Source organism: Nelumbo lutea, chromosome 5 (genome assembly GCF_056320005.1).
Source record: "Nelumbo lutea isolate HS-2025 chromosome 5, American lotus-T2T, whole genome shotgun sequence".
NCBI lineage: Eukaryota > Viridiplantae > Streptophyta > Magnoliopsida > Proteales > Nelumbonaceae > Nelumbo > Nelumbo lutea.
The window spans coordinates 77,419,428-77,443,007 of NC_142688.1; the positions used below are offsets into that span (position 1 = coordinate 77,419,428).

General features: G+C 38.8%; 2 protein-coding genes across 8 annotated transcripts; both read right to left on the reverse strand.

The window, feature by feature from the left end:
* Nucleotides 1–517: 517 nt before the first annotated feature.
* On the reverse strand, nucleotides 518–14,274 carry LOC148852992 (DNA glycosylase superfamily protein). Of its 7 annotated transcripts, none has more exons than XM_088942457.1 (6): nucleotides 12,753–14,272; nucleotides 2,819–3,015; nucleotides 1,867–2,614; nucleotides 1,457–1,587; nucleotides 1,063–1,137; nucleotides 518–933 (listed from the first exon to the last, which is right to left on the reverse strand). In XM_088942457.1, exons 1-3 carry the CDS (start codon nucleotides 14,028–14,030, stop codon nucleotides 2,473–2,475), a joined length of 1,617 nt encoding a protein of 538 aa, XP_088798583.1. In that variant the 5' UTR covers nucleotides 14,031–14,272; the 3' UTR covers nucleotides 518–933; nucleotides 1,063–1,137; nucleotides 1,457–1,587; nucleotides 1,867–2,472. The 7 variants fall into 7 exon arrangements, with proteins under 7 accessions (XP_088798583.1, XP_088798581.1, XP_088798580.1 ...); XM_088942455.1 differs by having other exon boundaries at nucleotides 1,063–1,303; XM_088942454.1 differs by having other exon boundaries at nucleotides 518–671; nucleotides 724–933; nucleotides 1,063–1,587.
* A 3,470-nt stretch (nucleotides 14,275–17,744) lies between these two features.
* LHCB5 (light harvesting complex of photosystem II 5) lies at nucleotides 17,745–21,052 on the reverse strand. The gene is made up of 6 exons (XM_088945071.1): nucleotides 20,688–21,052; nucleotides 20,493–20,577; nucleotides 20,341–20,391; nucleotides 19,499–19,619; nucleotides 18,594–18,728; nucleotides 17,745–18,156 (listed from the first exon to the last, which is right to left on the reverse strand). The coding sequence occupies exons 1-6, from the start codon at nucleotides 20,911–20,913 to the stop codon at nucleotides 17,896–17,898; spliced, it is 879 nt and encodes a 292-aa protein (XP_088801197.1). The 5' UTR covers nucleotides 20,914–21,052; the 3' UTR covers nucleotides 17,745–17,895.
* Between the last annotated feature and the right edge of the window lie 2,528 nt (nucleotides 21,053–23,580).

A 23,580-nucleotide genomic window follows, 5' to 3' on the forward strand; every position in this document is an offset into this window, starting at 1 on the left:
TTATCTTGGTGTACCCTGCCATCCCAAGTGTCTAAAACATGCTCCAGAATTGCTGCACCAAGCTCCTTTGCTGAGGAATTTCCTGACCAATCCAATCCATTCACCATTCACGTAGCTAACCAATTTCCTGACCAGTCCAATGCATTCACCATTTATCATTGAATAAATGGCATGGTTAAGAAACCATGTTGCTTCACTTCAAGCTCTTATGAAAATGCTGACAATTATATGGTAAACTTCATGGCTTCTTTGTTTTCTTTCTCTTAATATGCTCTTAGTGCTTTATACATTAAAACTACAAAATGCATGCGGTTGATCTTGAATAACTTTTTCAATAAAATACACCTCACCTATGACAAAAATCAAATGTGCAGTTGTTATGGGCCCGGGCGTAGGATCTCGTCACGGGTCAGTTCACGGGGAGAACCTCTTGCTTCCCCTTGCGTACAGACCCTATTGTGGAAAATCGAATGGGTGATTTGTCCAAGAGACCACCCGAACTCTCCTCACTCTTCTCTTGACTGGAAACTGAATACTTTATTCACAAATCACAGTTCCTTAAATAGGAGATTACAAGAGGAGACTCCTTACTCCATTCGACTAAGCTAGGACAATCCAACTTTAAATCAAATTCCTACTTCTAACAGACTTCTAACAGACTTCTAACAGAACTCAGTTCTTATCTCTAATAGATAAGTAAGAACAGAACTACTTCTAACAGACTTCTAACAGAACTCAGTTCTTATCTCTAATAGATAAGTAAGAACAGAACTGGAATAAGTAAACTATTGGCGAGCTGGCAAGAAGAGCTGACGTGGCAAGATAAGCTGCTGTGTGGGCCCCCCTCACTGCTGCTGCCGATGGCGGTAATTCTTCCCACGAATGCATCCACAACAGCATTTCACTTAAAGGTTGTTACGATGAATTTAGTTCCTGCATGGTTAAATTCTGACCATCAAATACTTTCTTCAGTGAGGAAAATCTTTTCTCTTAGATTGTGTTTGGTTTGATAGAAAATAAGAAGGAAACAAAATGCATAAGGAAAGCTGAAAATTCACTTACATGAGCTGAGAAATTGACTTTCCGGTGAAGCTATTTTTTGTAGCTTCTCTGTAGCACCAGCTCAATCAATCAACACTGAAGCCATCCCAAATGGGCCCTCACAAAATGGAGAATGGCTTCCGTCAGGGCAAGCCCATGCCTACACCGTTCCAACTGCCTTTTTCAACCTTGCATTGGGAATATATCCCCATGAAATAAAGCACAGAAGTATGGAGATATTCTCAATGCAAGGCTATAAAGGCTGCTCGAACAGTACAGTATCAAAAAAGAATTCTTCTTGTGATCAGCATCCAACCAACAAAGAGAATAAAGAGCAATAGCATCAGACTAACGCTACCTCTTCTAATATTGGACTACAATTCAGAATATAAAAACTAGCTTCGACCACAATAACCTTTCTACTTTTGGATCAGTAAATAAGAATCTGGATTGACTTTGATTGGATCATGCAACAGAATTTGACCATTCTCTTTCCCAATGTAGCTTAAGATAGCTTCAGGTTCTAAACAAGATGCATTTGGGTACCTTCAGATGAGATTGAATAGTGGGGATAAGATCAAATTGTACTTGTTTAAATTCAACTAATAATTAATTACAAAAATATTGTTAAAATATAATCTCCTTTTGATCAGATCAAGAAATATAATTATAAATAAAATATAAATTAAGTATAAAACCCTTGGAAATGGCAAATATTTACAGGTGCATACTGCTGATGCCAAACAAAATGCCATTTGGCATTAAGCAAAATAATAAGTAAAATATGTAGCCTTATAATCTAGCTCCATGCAAGCAAAATCATACCTCCAAGGTTGCATAAAAGGGGTGCCAAATTCACTTGGTGAATCATCCAGACATGCCAAATCTCGACATTTCAGGGCATCAAATGAAGAATGGCTACAGCATCTTGTTGGATCTCAGAGGAACAAGTGATTAGGTTCTAGCTCCATTTTGATACATATTGTGCCCCTTGTCTACTGTTTACCCGTATTCTCCTTTCCCCCTTCAGTTGTAGAGGGATTCTTATACGACTGCGGTGACTGGATAGAAAGCTCAGCATTCTAAGGCACCCTAAGGTAAATGCATGTGCCTCATCAACAGCTCCAATCACTGAACCAATACCCGTATTAAAAGTTAGTCAACTTCTCGCTTGATGGGTCCATCAGTCAAGAAGTCCATAGCTAGGCCAATAGCCACTATACAAACTAGTTTTTCATCCAAAGCCCAACTGGATAAACAAAGTAAATGTTGGATATCTTGTAATCTCTGAATATAAACATGGATCCCGTATTCTGTGGTTCAAGGTTCAGCCATCAAGGAACCAGAACATCATATAGATCCAGTTCTCTCAGTGTTCAAACAACACAGAAAGCTACATTCTTAAATTTATGTACCCTGCAAATAACCAAATCATTCTCCATTCACTAAGTCTGTATCACGGTATTTTCTTAATAACCAAAGAAAATCCCAGTATTTGTTCAGCATATGGTCAGTAGGCCTAATCCTGTCCCACTTCCCTGTACAGAATATTGCATAGGCATCAGCTGCATACCTGTAAGAAAAGGAAAAAAATATAAATAACTATATTGGTTTTCCTGGCAGTGGGAAAACAAGTAAAATAGGTAGAAGTGGGAACTCCCCGAGTGATGAAGTGAGGGAGAATTCAATGCAATCATGGGCTAAAGGAATACAAAAAGAAATATAAAAGATAAAGATATAACCCCATAAAATTCAAATAAATCTAGAAAGAACTTACTTTCCAACACCATGCAACTGGGTCACATGTGTCCAGCCTTCCTCTAAATACTCCTTAGAGAATCGTTGAATCATGATTGCCCTTTTCTTCTGCAATCCTAGAGTCTGAATCACGTTTTCTATTGCTTCAGTAGCAACCAATGTTGCAGCCTTTGCATCAGGACACAGTGCAAAGAGATCTGATATTACTCTTCTAGCCTAAAAATATACTCCCTTTATTAGATGAAGATAATGGTGTGACTAGATTAATAAGAGCAATGAAGATAATGGTGAAACTAGATTAATAAGAGCAATGAAGATAATAGTGTAACTGGATTAATAAGAGCACATAATAAATAATTAGGTTCAATCATAATGGTGCCACACATTAGGGAATTAGTATCATAGAGGTACCTACAAGTGATGGTACATAAACATGAACCAAATTTTGTCCTATATTCATTAGCCCAGTTAATTATGATCACAATGATAATGAATGGAATGATAAAACTTGGCGTGATCCTGAAGAAGCTATAGTATTAGGAATATCATGGGCACATAAAAAGGTTTCCGCTTGTTAAACAAAAGCATACTCCGTATATATGTAAACACATGGAAACATAGACAGATATGCAACTTGAGAAAATGTGGTTTAACAAGAAATAATACACAAGTTATGGCCTTAAAGGTAAATAAGAGACTGACGACCATTTCAATGGTCCAAGAAAAGAAATGAAGTAAATATTGGAATCATTTCAGAATTATTTTTCATTGATTAATCATATAAAGATACCCTGTGGTGTGATATTTTACTTGAGCACCCAACCACCCTGTCTATAACACCATATTTGACTGGCATTATTCAATCACACCCACTGTAAGAAACCACCAGCTTCTTTTATGATGCTCACAAGTTAACATAGGGCAATTAGTTCAGTTATTGATAAAAAAAATAATAAAAAATAAATAAATAAATAATAGGGCTAATAACAGCCCTTCAAGCAGCCTACAGGGGCTACTACCATTCCTTCCAACAGATAAAAAATAAAGGTAACATATCCATTGCATAGCCACTACACTGGATGGCAGATGAAAGAAATCCAAAAATAGAGGATGGCAGCAAACATGGGTAGAATATTGATCAACAAATGCTGAACTTTCACCAATCACTGTGAAAACACTTCCTAGACCTCAAACATTGTATTCCAGAACAGAAACCTAAACTACCACAACAGGTGTAAAGCCCCAACCAAAAAGCAACAACCAGACATATACAAAACTGCATTTTCTTGAGCTTTGACAAGAAATCATAGAAAAAAAAAATCATGATGAAATGTGTGCAAGATCCCATAAATAGTCTTCCATCAAGCTCTAGAAACCTCTTTTTTTTCATGATTCCCAGTTATACAGATCTGATATCATCTAAATATCTAACCTCCATGATTACACTAATCTACAACATCTTCAATCAGAAAGAGAAAAGCGGGGTTCCTTCCCTGCTATGATGCCAAGGAGAAACTAAATGTAAAAGAACTGATATAAATCAAGAAACAGAGATATGATATTATGAGGAGATGAGCAATGTGTCAATTAATATCATATTCCCATGTTTTATTACTTAAGAGAAACAGTTAAAAGAATAATAATGCCCCAGCTTCACTACAACTCAAACACACCATGTAGAATAAACCCAATACATCAGATAACAAAAATCAAAAGACAATATATCCTCAGTCAAACATTGGCAATATCAAGAGCAATGTTTTAAAACACGGAGGCATGACACGAGGCATTCCACTACCTAGAGGAGTGAGGCGTAGTTCAGAATGCAAGAGGCGTAAGCCTCCTTAAGAGGAGGGGGGTTAGGAGGAGGATGAAGAGAAAGGGGGGATCTCATTTTTTCTTTATTTTTAATAAAAATCTTTTATATTAAGAAGAATAAAGATGCATAACATTAGTTGAAAGGGGGGGTCTTGTTGAAGTGGAGTGGAGCAAGACCCCCCTAACTCAAAAAAAAAAAACAAATTGGGATGCATCGAAAAGGGGGTGGGGGTCTGGGGGGAGAAGCCCCCCAGCCAAAAGGGCAGGGGGCAAACCACTTTCTTTCCCCTTATCTTTTCTTCCCTTCCCTTTCCTTTTCTCTTTTTTTCTTCTCTTTCTTTTTATTTACCTTCCCTTTCTTTTCCTTTCCTTTTTTTTTCTTTTTTCGTTTTTTTTTTCTGTCTTTTTATATAAGATGTGTGTTTTGGAGCAGCTACAGTAGTCCGAACCAGTGAAGAAGGAAGAAGAAGATGAGGAAGAAGACAAGAGAAAGAGAGAATAGGAGGGTTTAGTCGAACTGATTAGTCTTCCATTTTAGTCGACCCCCTTGTGTTTATTAGGTTCTAATTACACTTACAAAGACTAAACTGCCCTCACTTAAGTGTGGGGCAGAGTACTCTAATAAAACAGCCACATAAGCAAAGTACTTAACTGACATAAGATTACTAAATTACCCTTATTCGGCTCACTCTAACACTCCCCCTCAAGCTGGAGAATATATGTCATATAATCCCAGCTTGTTACATAGATGATTCACTTTCCCTGAGTTTAGAGCTTTTGTAAACAAATCTGCCCATTGATCATTCGAGCCCCCATGTTCTGTGTTTATCTCTCCAGCAAGGACCTTCTCCCTCACAAAGTGGCAATCAACCTCTATGTGCTTTGTTCTCTCATGAAATACAGGATTGGATGAGATATAGAGTGCAGCTTGGTTGTCACAATACAGTCTCATAGGTTTATCCATGTGAAACCCAATTTCTTGTAGAAGATTCCTCAACCACACTAACTCACAGGTAGTATGTGCCATGGCCCTATACTCAGCTTCAGCACTACTTCTGGCCACAACCGTCTGCTTTTTACTCTTCCACGTCACAAGATTTCCTCCAAGAAATGTGCAATAGCCCGTAGTAGATCTTCTATCATTCACTGAGCCTGCCCAGTCTGCATCTGTATACCCCACTACTTCAAGTTTTCCTCCTGGTTTATACAATAGTCCACGGCCTGGAGCTCCTTTCAGATACCACACAATTCTAAGAATTGCATCCCAGTGAGGTATACGAGGGTCCTGCATGAATTGGCTCACCACACTGACTGCAAAGGATATGTCGGGTCTCGTGATAGTTAGATAGTTCAGCTTCCCCACTAGTCGTCTATACCTTCCAGGATCTTCAAATACTTCTCCTGTATCACTGCTCAACTTAACATTTGGTTCCATAGGGGTCTCAACCGGTTTTGCACCTAACAATCCTGTTTCTTCCAATAGATCAAGAACATATTTTCTTTGGCACAGATTTACACCTTGTTTTGACCTGGCAACCTCTATTCCCAAGAAATATTTCAATGTTCCAAGATCTTTTGTTTGGAAATGGTTTTGCAAAAATACCTTTAATTTTCCAATCCCCAATTTATCACTGCCAGTAATGACAATATCATCCACATAGACCACTAATAGAATCTTCCCAGCTTCTGAGTCATAGCTGAACACTGAGTGATCTACCTGGCACTGCTTCATTCCAAAACTCTTCACCACTTCACTGAACTTCCCAAACCAAGCACGCGGCGATTGTTTCAACCCATAAATTGCCTTTTTCAATCTGCATACCTTACCATCCTCCCCCTGAGCAACAAACCCAGGTGGTTGCTCCATATATACCTCCTCCACAAGATCACCATGGAGAAAGGCATTCTTGATATCAAGCTGAAACAAAGGCCAATCATACATAACTGCCAGGGAAATTAGTACACGAACAGAACCAATCTTAGCCACCGGAGAGAATGTCTCCATGTAGTCTACTCCATACAACTGGGAGTAACCTTTAGCAACAAGTCTGGCCTTCAGACGCGCTACACTACCATCTGGCAAGTATTTCACAGTATACACCCATTTACATCCCACAGCATGCTTACCAGGTGGGAGAGTAGTAAGTTCCCACGTTTGAGTGTGTTGAAGAGCAGAAAGCTCCTCCTCCATTGCCTGCCGCCAATCAGGTGAACTGAGAGCTTCTTGGACATTGTTAGGTATGGAAATAGAGGATAAAAGGGAAACAAACTGGCGATGTGATGTAGAAAGACGAGATAATGAAACGAAATTGGAAATGGGTTGGAGGGTAGAACTGCGTTTACCTTTCCGTAAGGCAATGGGTAGATCAAGGTTTGAGGGTTCAACAATAGGAGCCATGAGAGGATCCGCAGATGAGGTAGAAGCTGGAGGAGGGGCCGATGCCGTTCGACGTGCATACACTTGCCGGATTGGTGGACGTTCAGTGGTGATCTGCATGGGATGAGGTGATGAGTCTACTCCAACAACAACATCTGGAACTGGATCACTAACAGGGAGAGGAAGAGGAAGTGCGGGTGGAGACGAGGGTGCTTCAGGACTTGAGAAGAAGGGGACTGACTCAAAAAAAGGTGACATCAGGACAGACATAGCACTTCCGGGTAATGGGATTATAACACTTGTACCCTTTCTGAGTTCGTGAGTAGCCAAGGAAGACACATTTAATTGAGCGTGCATCTAGCTTGTCTATTCCAGGGCTCAGATTGTGGACAAAGCACACACAACCAAAGACACGAGGAATTAATGGGAATGGAGATAAAGTGGGAAACAAAATAGAGAAGGGGGACCGACCATGAAGAATGAAGGAGGGCATCCGATTAATGAGAAAACATGCAGTGAGTACAGCATCACTCCAAAAACGTTTAGGAACATTCATGTGGTGAAGAATAGACCGAGCAGTTTCAAGAAGCTGACGGTTCTTCCGTTCAGCTACCCCATTTTGTTGAGGGGTGTATGCACATGATGTCTAATGAATAATGCCATGCTGTTCTAAATACTGTTGAAATGAAGTAAGAAAGTATTCACGACCATTATCTGAACGGAGAATTTTGATTGGAACACCAAATTGTGTGCGTATTTCAGCATGGAATTTTTGAAAAATAGAAAACAATTCACTTATTTCTTTCATTAAGTAAATCCATGTCATTCTTGAACAATCATCAATAAAGGAGACAAAATACTTGTACCCATTATAAGACTCTATTTTGATTGGACCCCAAACATCTGAATGAACCAAAGAAAAAGGACTCAACATACGACTCTCAACTCTTGGACTGAAGGACACACGACGATGTTTCCCAAACTGACATGACTCACATTGCAAAACTGACAAATGACTCAATGACGGGACCAAAATCTTGAGAGCCTTGAGAGATGGATGTCCCAGTCGGCAATGCCATTGTAGAGGAGTAAGCGAAGTCTAAAGAGCAATTGAAGATCCACCACCGTCAAGATAGTACAGTCCACCAGCTTCATGCCCCCCACCAATCTTCTTCCCCGTCTTGAGATCCTGAAAAACACAGGTGGAAGGAAAGAAGGTAACGGAACAGTTAAGAGCTTTGGTTATTTTACTAACAGACATAAGATTGAATGGAAACTTAGGGACATATAAAACAGATGATAAGGGCACAGGAGCCATGTCAATATTACCAACACCACATATGGGAGATGAGGACCCATTGGCAGGTGTAACAGTTTGTGATGTGGAGGTTTCAGAGAGAGAAGAGAACACACCTGGAGTCCCGGTCATATGATCTGAGGCTCCAGAGTCAATAATCCAGGGAGAGGTTTTAGATGACATGCAAGCAATACCTGATTGGGCAAGTGTGGCAGTGGTATGCTGTGAAGTAGTTTGAAGGAACCGTTCATACTCATCACGCGGTACGTTCACCATTTCCCTCCCAGAGGTAGATGTAGATGTGGGATGAGTTCGGTCTGCCGGTTTACTGTCACTGATATCAACCTCACCCGCTACAGCATGATTAGCCCATTTAGAGGGAGGGCCATGTAGATCATAACAGAAATTCACTGTGTGTCTCTCTCTACCACAATGAGTGCATTTCCTTGTAGAGCTATTCTTCCCTCTGCCACGACCTCCCCCTGAGTCACGACCACCCCGACTAATCATGGAACTGCCACGGCCTCCTCGGGGAGCATGACCTCCCCCTCTTGTACTATATCCAACCCCTCGAGCTGTCACAAGTGCTGATCTATCAGACTGTGTGGAATTCTCTGTCTGTCCCAAAGAGATTCTACGAAGCCTTGAGAATACTTCCTCAAGTGTAGGAAGAGTAGAGCCCCCCAATATTTGGGCTCTAACTGGTTCATATTCCGACTTCAGCCCCACTAAAAATCTTGTAACATCTAGTTGCTCCCTTTGCTGTTGCTGAACTTTAATATCTGGAGTAAGGGGGAGATAGACATTGAGTTCATTCCTTATATTCTTCATGTTGGCATAGTACTCTTCTAGTGTTTTGGTTCCTTGTTGTAAATCAAAATACTCCTGATAAAGCTGATACACTCTTGTTGTGTTATCTTGTCCAGAATATAGCTTCTTAGCATGCTCCCATATATCCTTAGCCGTATCAAGAAACATGAAGTTGGCACTAATTTTAGGTTCCATACTATTCCACAGCCAAGTCATGATTTGAGCATCTTCTTGCTCCCAATCATCAAACCCTGGAGAGTCCTCCGATGGCTTTTCATCTCTTACATGCTTTACTTTCTTCTTTGCCTTGAGAAACACTTCCACTGATTTGGCCCATGGAACATAGTTCTCCCCATTCAGCTTAATTGAGGTCATTTGTACCCCTAGGTAGTCGGAGGAAATTACCACATTAGGTTTCTGATCATTGTAGCCATCTCCTATTGCTGCCATTGTACTCTTTCACAGTTGCCTCTAACCTTACTTCTCAGCTACAAGCTGATTGATGTTGTTCACAGTTTGATACTTCAGCACCTATTGCAGCCCCTAAACACAACAGTGGGAGCACACACTTGTTCTTCTTTACACTACTGCTGACTTCACACACCTACGACCCACATAAGCATCACAAGCACCACAACACAACAGTAGGCCCTCTTACAACCACTCAATAAAAAAAATTGCACATCACAAGCACCACAACACAGTCAAACTGCTACAAGCAGTTCAGATTTGTTTAACACACTTAAGAGGGCATTACACGACCACAAGGAGCTTGGCAAGGTCACTGCATTCTACCTTACACCACTCGGCCACCTACAGCAGCCCTAACACCACTCAACAACTCACAGCAGCCCTACACCATTCGGCTACTGCACACACAGCCCTTTTTAGGGCAACAATGAACCTAGTTCTCTAGGTTCTAATCAGTACTAACTGATTCTTGAAGGGTTCCTACCCAGAAATACCAGCAACACAAGAGGACTAAATAACCAACCTTCCTTTGAGAGTATCAGCCAACCATTCACTGCTGAAATCACCTTCCTTGATGAAGAAAACTGTGCGCAGCAGAGAGCAACGAACTGTGATGCCTCAGACCTAGGGCGAACCAGCTCTCTCCATTAACCAACTAGAAACGAAGAGGAGGGTGTCATGAACACAGCTGAGATGCTTTGCAAGCGGAAGCAGGTCAGAAACCTGGTTTTGATACCATGTTTTGGAGCAGCTACAGTAGTCCGAACCAGTGAAGAAGGAAGAAAAAGATGAGGAAGAAGACAAGAGAAAGAGAGAACAGGAGGGTTTAGTCGAACTGATTAGTCTTCCATTTTAGTCGACCCCCTTGTGTTTATTAGGTTCTAATTACACTTACAAAGACTAAACTGCCCTCACTTAAGTGTGGGGCAGAGTACTCTAATAAAACAGCCACATAAGCAAAGTACTTAACTGACATAAGATTACTAAATTACCCTTATTCGGCTCACTCTAACAATGTGCATGAAAAAAGCGCATGAGGTGTACGCCTCAGAGGTGTCAGCACCTCTGGCATGCGCCTCAGGGCATTTTGGGAGCACCTTGCCTGGAGGCGCGCCTCCAAGCGTGTACACCTCCCACGCTCCCACACCTTTTAAAACACTGATCAAGAGTATGCCAAAATCTAAGAATCTTTCAATGTCTGTTTTTTTTTTTTGATCAATAACAGTGAAATTTTACTAAGAATCTTTCAATGTCTTTTTTTTTTTTTTTTGATCAATAACAGTGAAATTTTATTAAGAATCTTTCAATGTCTTCAAAATCTGGATAAACCATTAACCTGTCCAAAATGAGGTTTTCTCTTCAAATATTCTTTCATTTCTTTGTCTTCAAATTCCCCAATATATAGAAAAGCAATAAAGAGGATAGTACTTCAAAAGATTTTTGCAAGGCCACAATTCTAAAGAAATTCATGAGGATCATCATAATGGCATAAAGAAAAATAGTTACCAAATAAAACAGTCCTACATTGGATGAATATTATCAAAGATTTGCTTCATTCTTGTCACTCATTAAACCTAAGCTGGTTATCCTAAAAGATCTACTCTTCAAAAGATTGGTAGTCAGAATTTCCAATAACCTTGATCAGTCTATGCTACCCCAAGTACATCCAACCTGAAAATGATATTACAAAATTCCCGATTGGTGTATTATAGAAAGATTTCACTGTTCTAGTGCACTCCTTCCACAATCTAGGCATCCAGAGATGAAGTATATATCTTGGATGACCAATCTGCTGAACAGATTGGCATATTCCTTAGCTTCTCCATTCATGAATGATATTCTGAAAATCAGGCAACATACAACCTGTTAATTTCTGATTTCAAAAAGTGAAGTATATATATTGTGCTTCCTCCACATCTTTTTCAGGTTTTGTGAATGGATCTGTAATGGAAATTTTCAGAACCTCTAGGGATATGCACAAGGGGATCCATTTTCTTCATTATGCTGGTTGTGGAAGTCTTGAGTGCGTTAATTATTAAAGGAGAAGAATTGGATCCCATTTAAGATCTTCGGATGAATTTGGAGGGTCCAGTTATTTCTCATTTGCATTATGCTGATTAATACATTGGTTTTTCTGAATGCATCAGTATCAGGAAGCCTTAAATTTAAAGGTGGTTCTATAATATTCTGATGTCATTTCAGGGTTCAAGGTGAACCTTGTTAGAGTGTGATAATCAGAATAGATGATATTGATAGTTGATAATATAGGCCTAAGAAGTTTGGGGTGGACACCAAAATTGCTAGTTACTTTCTACAAAGGTTGGAGAGAGGCCTAAGAAGTTTGGCATTGCCAGATTAAGGGATTGTTTGGGTGATGGCAAACTTGTAGAAAAGTGATGTGCTTACATATGATTGTACAGTCTTGTATGGGGAGCACCAGGTATTTGTAAAATGGGAATATGCTTAAAAATATCGTTGTATAGTCACGTTAGAGCTGCCCTCCTCATCCCATACTCGAAGAGACAAAGGAGTTTTTCATGCTACTACATTAATAAAATAACATTTCTTTTTCTGATAAAGAAATATATTCTTTCATTTCTATCACAAGCAAAAGATATATGCTTTCCATGTATAGTGACTATCTGACTGAGCATTAAAGAAAACCATTTATGATATACATGGGTGATTGAGAGAGAAGATCTGTTTGGGTCCCACTTGAACCAATTTTACATGGCAGAGTGATGATTCAGACAAAAATAAATATAAAGGCCTTTTAAGGAACTTATCTGAGTCACTAGAAGTTCCATCTGTTTAAAACCATATCCATTGTTAAAATATTGGCACTTAAATCATTTTTACTACTACTCAAGTCCGTTTTGGTCTACCCCTAGCCCTTTTATCCCCTTCAAATTGCAGCATAAGCTATTCACCTTGTCCCTGAGTGGAATAACTTGAAAATTTTCTTTTCTGTGTAGACAAGAACTAGTTGTTTTAAATACTCCAGTACAATCAACAAGTAACATATAAACTTTGTATTTCCAATAACAAGATTGAGGCTTTCCAACCAAGCTAACCACAGCATCATTTAAATTTTAAGATACAGGTTTATCATTTAAGGATGACAAATAAGAGCACCGGCTGGACAATTTAGAAAAATGGGAAAAGAAAAACAAGGGTTACCTGTACACCGGATGTGCGATTAAGGAGCATGCATATCACAACTACCCTCCAAGGATCATGGGCATGCTCTTCTTGGAGAAGTTTAAAATGTGACCGTGGAGGTTTCCATGTGTTATCTGGAGTTTTCCTTTTGTATGCTTCATCCAGTCTCTGGGAAGCAGAAAGGCTAAGGGGATTCTTGGATTTCTTCTCATCATCCGACCAGTCACTCTCTTCTTCATTGGGAGCATCATGGAAGTAAGGAGAAACCACTGCCACCTTAGAACAAGTCTTCTTACGCAGCTTTGGCGTTCTAATTTTCAAATCCTCCATATCCTTCGTCCCTGTTTCTTGCATCCCTGAGGTTTGGAAGTAAGGGGAAACCACTTCAACTTCTTTGTTTGCTCTGTTCTGCCTCTTTTCTCCTTTCGAATTCCTCTTTGATGGAGAATCTTCAACTATTCCCATATTCTTCTCCAGTTGCACCCTTTCTGCTTTCGCTGTAGCATGGGAATCAGGGGGAAACATTGTTACCCTCACTGCCACAGTAGAGACATTCTCATCAACCATCCAGTTACTACTACTCCTTGTTGAATCAATCTCTTCCTCCTCGTCAAGTTTGCTGTCTTCTCCAGCAGGTGAAGTTGGAGAATACTGAAATTTGCGCAGAGGATGACACACTTTCCTCCTCCTGTAGGCAGAATCTTCTATTTTATCCACCTCCTCCTCCAATTGCAATTCTTCCACCTTCGCAGTTCTATAAGAATCGGATGAAGACACCTCCACTCCCTCAATCTGATTATGCAAATTCTGTTCCCCCACCCTATCCTTGCTCCTCTCACCTTGTTTCTCATCAAGCTCTCCATCTTTTCTAACCTTAGAATCAATCGACAAGCACTGGGAATTGCAAAGAACTTCATTGATCTCCATCTCCTTTCCTTTATTGGCCTTCTGGAAATAGGATGAAACCACCCGCCCTCCTTTCCTCCTCTTCTTCTTCTTCTTCTCCTGTTTCTCATCATCACTGCTTCTCCTCCTTCTCCGGGAACCAGATTTTTCTCCCTCGAGGGCCACTGCCTCTTTCCCATTCTCCTCGACTTCTTCAACAGTCTCATCAAGGCAGGAGACCTTGTTTTTTGAATGATTCTCGTCATCCGTCGGAGAACCCAACAACCGCGCCTTGGGATTTTCTAGCTTCTCAGGTGTTGACGTCTCGAAATCAAGGGAAGCCAATGACGAAGACGGTTGAGGCGGTGGCACCGTCTGCTGCGATTTCTGTCTCTTCCTCCTCTTCTTCATGTTCTGGTTCAATTCTCTGCTTTCTTCTTCTCTTTCTAATTCTACCACTTCAACGACCGTTTGATTTTTTTCGCGTTCGTGAGAATCGGCCGATGAAATCCTCCCGCGACGGCGTCGTTTCCTCTTCTTCCCGGTTGAAGGCTGCTACTGGTTCATTGATTCTCCCTTCTCCGTCTGCTCTTCCATATTTCGTCCGTCCGGTTGCTCCGCGGATTAACAAAACTAAAGAGCCCAGTAATGCTACTAAGTCAGCGATCCTCACACGGACCTCACTATGTATCAGCCACGCATCACAGAATGTATCAGCCATTGTAGCCCGGCCCGAAATTTTTTCGCTCTGTGATGTACCAGCCGCACTGTATTGGGAACATCTTCTATAGGAGTACGGAAGATGTTCCCGATGTGCGGCTAGTAGATGCTGTGAGGTCGATGTGATGAGCGCTCTATGAGAAAAGATCATCCTAATTCAATTATAAAAAATAAAAAATGTCTTGATAAGAGGTGAGTCAGGTGACCATTTATAGCCCGGCCCAAAAATTTTTCAAGCTTGGGCCTCAAAATTTGAAACCCTAAAACCTAATAAAAATACCTGAGATGGATTGAACTCTAAATTTCTCTTCTATCTTCACATTTATCACACTAGCTTCTCACTTTATTTAACCTATGAGTTAAACTCTTTGTCTCCTTTGCCGATCACAAAAATAAACAAAATAAAAATAAAGAATAAAAAGAAAAAAGGAAAAAAAGATTATTTCTTTTTCTCTTATTATCTTTCTTAAATTTCTTGTTTATCCTATTTTATTTTAATATTGCATTTATTTTTATCTTTATTCGACTATTCTTGTTGACCAATTTGGTTTTAGTTGGGCATTTAGTTTGGCTCTTTTTTTTTTCATTATTAGGAAATGTGCACATGGAAATTTTAGATCATGATAATAGTAATGATGTGTCCAAATTTTCTTCAATTTTTTTATATTTCTATGTATATAAAAATAATTCTTATTTTTAAACACAGATTTGTTTAATATATGAAAATATGATATTACAGATGTAGCCAAATGTTTTCTACGATATTTCTATAGTTTTCACAAATCTTTTTTGTATTTTTATCTTCTTTTCTTTATATTATTTAATTATGACATCAAGTGTTTACATATTTGACCCAACAAGTTAAACTATTGGCCCACTATCAAATAGGTGAACAATTTCATTTTCTGATTGGTTTTAAATTTTGTATTTCATTATCATCAATATAAACAGTTCTTGTTCATCACACTTATTTTTCTTTAACATGATTAATAGAAAATATTAGAGACGTGCTTAAAATTTGTTGTCTTTATTTCTATTTTAAGTTTTATTATTTAACTATCACATCATGGTTTGATCCATTTGACCCAAACATTTGAATTACACCACCACTTGGATTGAATAATAGTTCCATTTTTTTGTCAATCTTAAAAACGTGTTTTTTATATTGTCAAAAGTATTTGATATAGATCTAATTAATAAAATTTATTGGTGAGAAAAATCTCTTAAATATAGGATTTAATGAATAATGGTAGTGGCCACAAGCCCATTTGTACTTTTAATATATACTAGCAAGTAAATCCATGCAAAATGCATGGTCTTGAATAGATATTTGATTAAGTTTGGGTTAAAAATTTTGGGTTTTAATATCAGTTTGGTCTAGGCTAGGTTCCATATTTAAGGTTGGACTGGCTCTTTACCTGAGCCAAACCCATCTAATTTATACCCCTTCTTTATTAAGAGAGTCAAAAGGGCCAGGCCAATGGAGATTAAGAGGAAATAAAAGAAGGGATTTAATGGGGGAGGGAGATGCTATAAACATTAGATATTGGAGGAAGAGGTTAAGAATGATTTATTAGAGAGTAATGATGGATTTTATTAGAAAAAAAAAAAAAAAAAAGAAGACCTAAGAGGTTTTCTATTGTTCTTACACTTTTAGTAATTTAATTAAAAACAGATAACCACATGTGACAATTGAGAGGAATAGGAAGGTGTGAGCTTTTTTTTTTTTTTTTTTTTTTTTGTATCTTCTCAAGGGGATCACCCAACACCAGGATTCGATCCCAGGTCTCCACTACCACCAACAGGAGACCTTACCAACCAGCTTGTTGACACCTTAGAGAGTGTGAGCTTTGTGGCTAGACCCTTTCCACTTTCTAATATAGATATAGATTAATGTAAGTTTACTTTGAAACATTTTTTAAGCACCCCACTTTGCAAGTTATTGCTGCGCCCCCCCTCCCCTTTCCAGCTAATATTGCTTTGTTTTTGCTGCTTTTAGGTTAAAATAGGGGTAAGATTTTTTCAAAATGAAATATTTTCATCTATTAGTTCTGCCACTTTTGCAACAAAAACTTTATGCAAATGGCAAGAAAAATAAAGACTATATCATAAAAAAAGCAAAAATATAGTTCAAATATTTCTGCGTGAAAATTTTTCACCCATTTTAAACAAATTGAGCCTTAAGAAATAAAAGAAATATAAATCCCTTCACTCTGCCTACCACTTGGCTAGAGATATGTTCACCAGTCCTTTTCTATGTTTTGTTTTTTCTTTGCTAGGCGTTCACCAATCAATTTAGGAACCCAAATGCCAATGGTGGTTATGTGAACCGGAGAGGGCAATCTTCACCGATGATGGTGTGCTAAGATCCTTTAATCTGGATCATCCAAATGATATGCCAACTGATTGATCAAGGCCTTGTGAAGATGGTGGAGGATTTCCCAGAAAGTTAATGAAATGCATTGTGTAGTACACTTAAAGAGCTTTTAGATAAGGTTGGTTAATCATGACTGAACTGGTATATGTTTCAAGATAAGTTTGAGTATAAGCAGACATATGATATACTTCAACTACAATTACAGTGATTTCATGTTTGCTTAGTTTAGGATTAGACATTGAAGTTTACTGCTAACAATTGTAAATTAATAATGATGAATATATAATCAAGAAAGCCAGAACCAAGCCAAGATAGTTATCTGATTCTCTGATACCTGCACTGATTTTAACAAACAAACAAACAAAATGGGATTTGGAAGGTCAGTGCTGGTGGAGCTACCATAATGAAAAAGGATGTCAGTATGACCTCAACCTCAATGATATTTCTAGGATTTGCAATTGAAACAAATCCAGTTTAATTTCTATGATCAACATACTGAGCTAGAACCATTGGCTTTTACAGGAATAGACTTAAAGCTACACTTGGACATGGGTTGAAGTAGTAAGAAATGATTTAGGCGCTAATAGTTTAACAGTGGATATGACCATAAACAGAACGGAATGGTGAAACGGAATGGTGAAAAGGGACTCATGGAGTCAACCCTATATAGTTGGGATAAGGCTTGGATGATGTTGATGAGACTTGCACCACACTAGCTTTAGGGGTAAATGTCGTTTATGAATCCCACCTGGGATATGGTGATTCTAACCAACTATTCCTTGAAAGGCGAGCAAAATAGTGCCAATCATCTGAGGACCATATGATTACATCCATCTATAGGATCAATGTATGAAATAAACGGTGTTCAGAATTTCGCCACAAAATGATAGATTGTACTTGTCATCATTGATATATTATGTATTTGAGTGCAATTCCATGTACAAATACACCGTTTAAAGGATCTCAATGCTATAAAGCTTCGAATTTTGAAGGAGACTGATGTTAATTAGGAGTTTATACTGAGAAAATAGCAAATCAAACTGAGCTAATAATTAAGATTTAAGAGCACACTATAATGTAAGAACAGTTGGGTGAAAGTTCGATGATTACAATTAAATGCTTCAAAAGCTCTCATTGAATTTACAACACATTGACATTTGAGTGCAAGAGTAGAGAAAATTACAGGGTAGGAACCCTTTCAGCTGATCCAGAAATAATAGTGAGCAAGTTGTTGCCAAAAGGATCACTAAGGTGGGCTGCCAGGTTCTCAACTGGACCTTGGCCTGTAACATAAGCCTGAAAGTAGAAACCAAGCATGGCAAACATTGCAAGTCTTCCGTTCTTAATCTCCTTAACTTTCAAAATCGCTGCCTGGTCAGGATCTTTTGCGAGCCCCAATGGATCAAATGGACCACCTGGATGAAGCTTGTCCTCCAAATTCTAGAGAAAAGGAAACACAGAAATACTACCTTAGTTGTAAATTGTAGTTAATTTTATAACTACCATAAACATTTGAAGTCATACCATGATAAACTACTCTTGAGATGTTCTAGAGTTCAAAAATCCCCCAATTAACACAAATTTACATGGAAAATTCCACATAATACGGGATATCTATTTTTAGTATTATCTATTATGTTTTTGCCTTCTGTAATTCAAGGTTTTTCTTCTGTTCCTTCTTTTTCTTCTCTGCTCCAACTTTCTTTCAAAGAAAAGGAAAGAGAATTCTGCTTTCAAATTCTCATTATGTCTGAGACATGGTTTGGAATAGTTGATAGTGCAAGACTCACTAAGAAAAAATAATTCTTAGTTGTAATAATAATGGCAGCAGAAGAAGCAGAAAAATTACAATAAGAACAAGAACAAGGCTTGCATACCAGGCCATTGATGATTCTGTAGTATTCTGCACCCCCAACAAGAATAACTTCAGCAACGACAGCAACAACAAGGTTAATGGGGATGTTCTTCCCAAAGTAATTCAGAGTGTTCCCATCAAGAAGTAGAGCTCCTGTCTGTATAAATGTTCATAGGAAAGAACCTCATAAGTAAAGATTATTAACTTGTCAAAAGATTTTATGTCTAGAGATAGTTACATCTGTATCGGTGGAAGAAAACCCCACCAGCCAGACAGTGAGGAAGGCACGTCCACAATAAACAATTAAAAGATCAAAGTCTTCCCTATTTTATAAATCAGTTCAGGGTAAACCGAACCAATTCACACTTTACCCTAAATATTCAATGCCACATGAGGGATGGAGGAACTAATAGGAAATGCTTGGGTTGCCTCTCTACCGATCTCATGTAGTTTAAGATGTTGATTCTGGGCTAAGTAGACTTTCTTCTTAGATGGATAGTACTATTGAGTTTCATAGAGGACAGACAGCTAAATGTATATGGTTTGGAACAGGAAAATAGTGGTAAACATGAGAACATACATGAAATTCCTGGTATGAACAATGAAAGGATCAAGGTAGAGATGCAACTTGAGCAGGCTCGGGCTGAGCATTTTTCATATTTGGAAAATCTTCAAATCGGATAACCAAGTTGCACTTGTAGGTCAGTGGGGTTGACACAAACTAAATATGGTTTAATAATGCTTAATTCAGGTCCTATAATGATTCTAGTAATTGAGTTATAAGCCCAACCACCTGAAATGTAAAAATAAAAATGTAGGTCTATACTTCTAATATGCTTTGGTGATGCTTAACTAAACATTCATCCATACCACAAAAGAGATAAATATTCTATATCAAAGGAATTCACTTAATGTACAGTTGAGTACCTTGAACCAAACAGCTTCAGGACCACAATTGGCACCAAACTTGTTGAAGGCCTCTGGAATGATGAAGCCTGCAGCTCCAAGCATGGCCCACCGGGCATGAATGAGTTCATATGCCTGATATCTGCAATGAAACCACAATTCTCACACATGAGTTTACCATACCGGGTTTCACTCAGGGACCATTGCTTGGTTCAATGATAAACTGTCATTTTTTTGAGTTCACACAATATTTTGTTTTCAAAGTTTGGTTCATTGGTTCTTATTATTCATGACAAAGATATTAAATTTTGTCAAAGCTTTTAAAGCCTTGAGAGTTAATCCCAATTTCGACTGTCATCAAAACAAAATATTAGTACAGTTTTGTATATTCAGGTATTGCTCTAAAAAGTAAAGGTCTGTGAACATTTGGGCAAAGATAGCAGAGAAAATAGGATTTAGACATATAAGAGGAAAACTACAAAATAAAACAGATGAAATAGTAATTTTTTTGAACTAACAGATTTTTTTTGTTCCATTTCAAATGTAAAAATTCCATAAAAGTTTCAAAAAAGATAGTTGTTTTTGTTTTTGAGGAGGCCAAAATATATCTGAAAAACAAATTTGAAAACAACCTCTCCCTTTCTCTCTCCCCCTTACAATAAAAGTTGAGGACTCAAGAAAAGTTATAGGTTGCATTTTCTTCTGTAAAATGGAGGAAAATTTTTCAGAATGAAATAGCCATGCTTTTGCCCCTTTCACAATGAAAACTCTGTATCGCTTTCCATTTGAATCAAAGAAATTAGAAGGAACACGAGAAAAGACAAACAGAACCAAATCAAAGAATGACCAGCATTTAGACTTACTTGGCGAAGTCCTCAGGTTTCTTGCTCAGACCAAAGGGATCATAACCATAACTGCAATCACATAAACAGAACCCCAAAACATTACAAGCCTTAGCCACATGAACATGCTAAAAAAACACCCTGATCTTATGGCTCAAGTTAGCTCTTCTTACTCTCCGGGTACTTCTCCAGTGAGGTATTCAGGGATTTCTGATCTGTCCAAGAGGCCCTCCGGCAAGAAAATTCTTCTGTCAGGACCTGAAATCAGATCACCCACATTGTCACTGTAAGAATAGAAGAAGAACCCCTCCTAAAAAGGAATTAACCAAGAGCACTATGCAGTCCTATCCGATGGTCGGAGTACTCACCATACCACTTGGCGAGTTCATCGTTGATGGGAGCGGCGGCAGCGGGCTTAGGCTTGGGTGGTGGGGGAGCCGCCTTCTTCCTTGAGAAGAGTGCGACAGTCTTGAAGGTAGCTGGGCTGGAAGCCGAGGGTGCAGGGCGGGCAGCACCAGTGAAGTTTAGAGGGTTGCCGAGCATTTCCTTGACACCCAGAGAGGCGGACGCCGTGGACGCTGCGAGGGACGCCATTTGGTCTTGAGTAGTTGGCCGGAAAATTGGATTTTCCGGTGAGGTGGTGACAAGTGGAACGTGTGGAAGGAGAGAGGGTGAAGGAGGGATACTAAATGCTTGGTCGTGTGGATGTGGGTGTGCCAAGTGGGATGGCAATTGGTTGGTTCCTGGGATGCGCAATCTGAAGTTTTGATCTGATAGGGTGCGATTTGATGACGTGGCAGATGATGGTGCTGACGTGGATACTTCCTAACCACTTGATTCCTTCTGTTTGGATAAAATGTCCCATCCCATGATCATCTCTGTTTTTCTCATCCTAAACAAAATGACGGAAATACCCTCTTGCTCAAAACTGTCTGTCAGGACGGTGAGCTCAAAATTTGTTTGGGCCTACAAGCTGGGCCCTAGGATTTCTTGAATAGGGCCATTGGGTTGGATCCATACCTACAAATTCCAAGTTTTTTTGTTTTTGGTATTGGACAAATTCCAAGTTGGACCCTAATTACACATGGTATAAATATTAGGGCTGTACACAGATCGAATCGAATCCAATTTGGAGTAGGGGTGATCTGGGCCGGGCTTTGTATTTATGATAAGGGCTAAAGCTTAGTCCTGGGCCCGGTTCAGCCTGGGGTTCCGGGCCAATGTCTTTCATTATAAAATATTATATATTTATAAAATTTTATATTAAATGACATAACATGCATATAAGCCTTTATTTTACATATTATATAATATAAATTATACATGTTATGTTATAATATTTATACATTATACACAAAATGTGTAAGTTTAAATATATACGGGTCGGGCTGGGCCAAGGCCGAGCTTGAAGTATTAAGCCCAAACCCGACCCTAAAATTTGTGGGCTGAACACAAAACCTAAGCCCAAACCCAGCATTTCAAGGGCGGGCTTGTCTGGGCCATGCTGAAATGATCACCCCTAGTTTGGAGTCTGGATCTCTTGCCCATAAGAACTTTGTCCTCGTCTACCCACATAACATCGCAACCACAAATGGAAAACATCTCATCCTCCTACATAATATTATGCACGGGGAGATGTTTCCAATGCACGGGGGTAGTGTGTTATAGGCAAGGTTCAAAGTATCATTACGTATCAGCTCGTATCAGTCGATATGTATCATTCTGGGACCCTTTTGATATGCCCCTACAGTGGGTGTATCAGGGGTCTGACCAGTTCAGGGGATGGAGGGGTCCTAGACCGGCTCCCCTGAACTAGTTTTGAAAAAAAAAAGTATCAAAACTCCCGGTACGCCCCTACCGGCGTATTAGGTGTATCGATATTTTGAACGTTGGTTATAGGTAGACATGGATATAGTTCTTGTGGACAGAAGATCCAAAGTCTATAGTTTGATTCATTTATATTTGAATTTGAATTGAATCTTATCCATCAGATTTATATTGGATTAAATATTTAAAAATCCAATTGGGATTGTAAATTTGTAATTAGATATTGCATACAATAAATAAATTAAATTAAAAATAATCAAAATTGTATATTAATAAAATGAACTAAAATTGAGAATGATGGTTCAGTCCAGGGTCAGAATTCAAAGGCACAATATACAGTTGGGGTAGGTGCCAGCTTGGAATTGATGCCAATTCACGGGTGGACATTGATGGATAGAGTAGGAGTAATTAACCTTTTGAAATGTTATAGATCTACAGCAAAAATCAGAATTCTGCAATGGGCCTGTCTGCACTTCTCCATTTTTGCTGCAAGAATTAAAATTGACTTTGATATTATATTTCATCAACAAAATGAATTGAAATATAGAAGGTCATCCAAACTTGAAATATTGAGGGTTAAGGTCAACGCTAGCCCAATCCAAGGTTCTATCATTCATCCAATCCAACCCAACCAAATCCGAACTTGACCTCAAGTTGGGCTGGGCTGGGCTCAACCTGAGTTCTTTACCTTTTCCTATTTTCTTATAATCTCGAAGTGTCTCAAATTCTCTTAATCTTTAATTAAGAGACTTAAATTAAACTTTTGACTATATATTGACCATATTTTTTATTGGTATTTGTTTGTTTGATATTTTTATTGATTATTTTAGAATAAAAGCGAATAAAAAATATTTCAAATGATTAGAGTTTATTATAAATTATAATAAAATCTTGAATAAAAATCTAGACTTATGGAAAAGAAACCATTAATGATAACTTGTCATAGAGTTAGGCTTAAGAGTTAAAGATAAATTGATATGTATACTACACATGTACAATCAAGGTTCAAGCTTCAAAGTATCGTTATGTATCGGCCAATATGTATCATTCCGGGACCCTTCCGATACGCCTCTACAGTAGGTGTATCGGGGGTCTGACCGGTTCAGGAGATGGAGGGGTCCTACACCGTCTCCCCTGAACCAGTTAAAAAAAAAAAGGTACAAAAACAAGTATTGAAACGCCTGATACGCCCCTACTGGCATATCGGGCGTATCAATATTTTGAACCTTGTGTACAATAGCAATAGTAGAGTCAGGATTGGATTGAGATGGATTGCCTAAAGGCCAGCCCTAACCCAACTCGAAGTAAAGTTAAATTGGGAAAACTCAACCCCAACCCTAACCTGATCATCAATCCAACTTTTTTGGGTTGGATTCAGGTTAACCCAGCCCAAGTTGCAGTCCTTATTTGTTCGTGTAGATATTTTAAACCTTG

What these genes read in the sequence shown, in the direction of transcription:
- LOC148852992 (XM_088942458.1), bottom strand. Translation starts at nt 14,030, where the DNA reads ATGAAGAAGAGGAGGAAGAGACAGAAATCGCAGCAGACGGTGCCACCG. An exon ending in ATCGCACATCCGGTGTACAG is followed by an intron (nt 3,016 to 12,752) that starts GTAACCCTTGTT and finishes GTATATTTTTAG; the next exon opens with GCTAGAAGAGTAATATCAGA. An exon ending in CAGTTGCATGGTGTTGGAAA is followed by an intron (nt 2,615 to 2,818) that starts GTAAGTTCTTTC and finishes CTTTTCTTACAG; the next exon opens with GTATGCAGCTGATGCCTATG.
- LHCB5 (XM_088945071.1), bottom strand. Translation starts at nt 20,913, where the DNA reads ATGGCGTCCCTCGCAGCGTCCACGGCGTCCGCCTCTCTGGGTGTCAAG. An exon ending in TGAACTCGCCAAGTGGTATG is followed by an intron (nt 20,578 to 20,687) that starts GTGAGTACTCCG and finishes ATCTGATTTCAG; the next exon opens with GTCCTGACAGAAGAATTTTC. An exon ending in CTGAAGCTGTTTGGTTCAAG is followed by an intron (nt 18,729 to 19,498) that starts GTACTCAACTGT and finishes ACATTTATACAG; the next exon opens with ACAGGAGCTCTACTTCTTGA.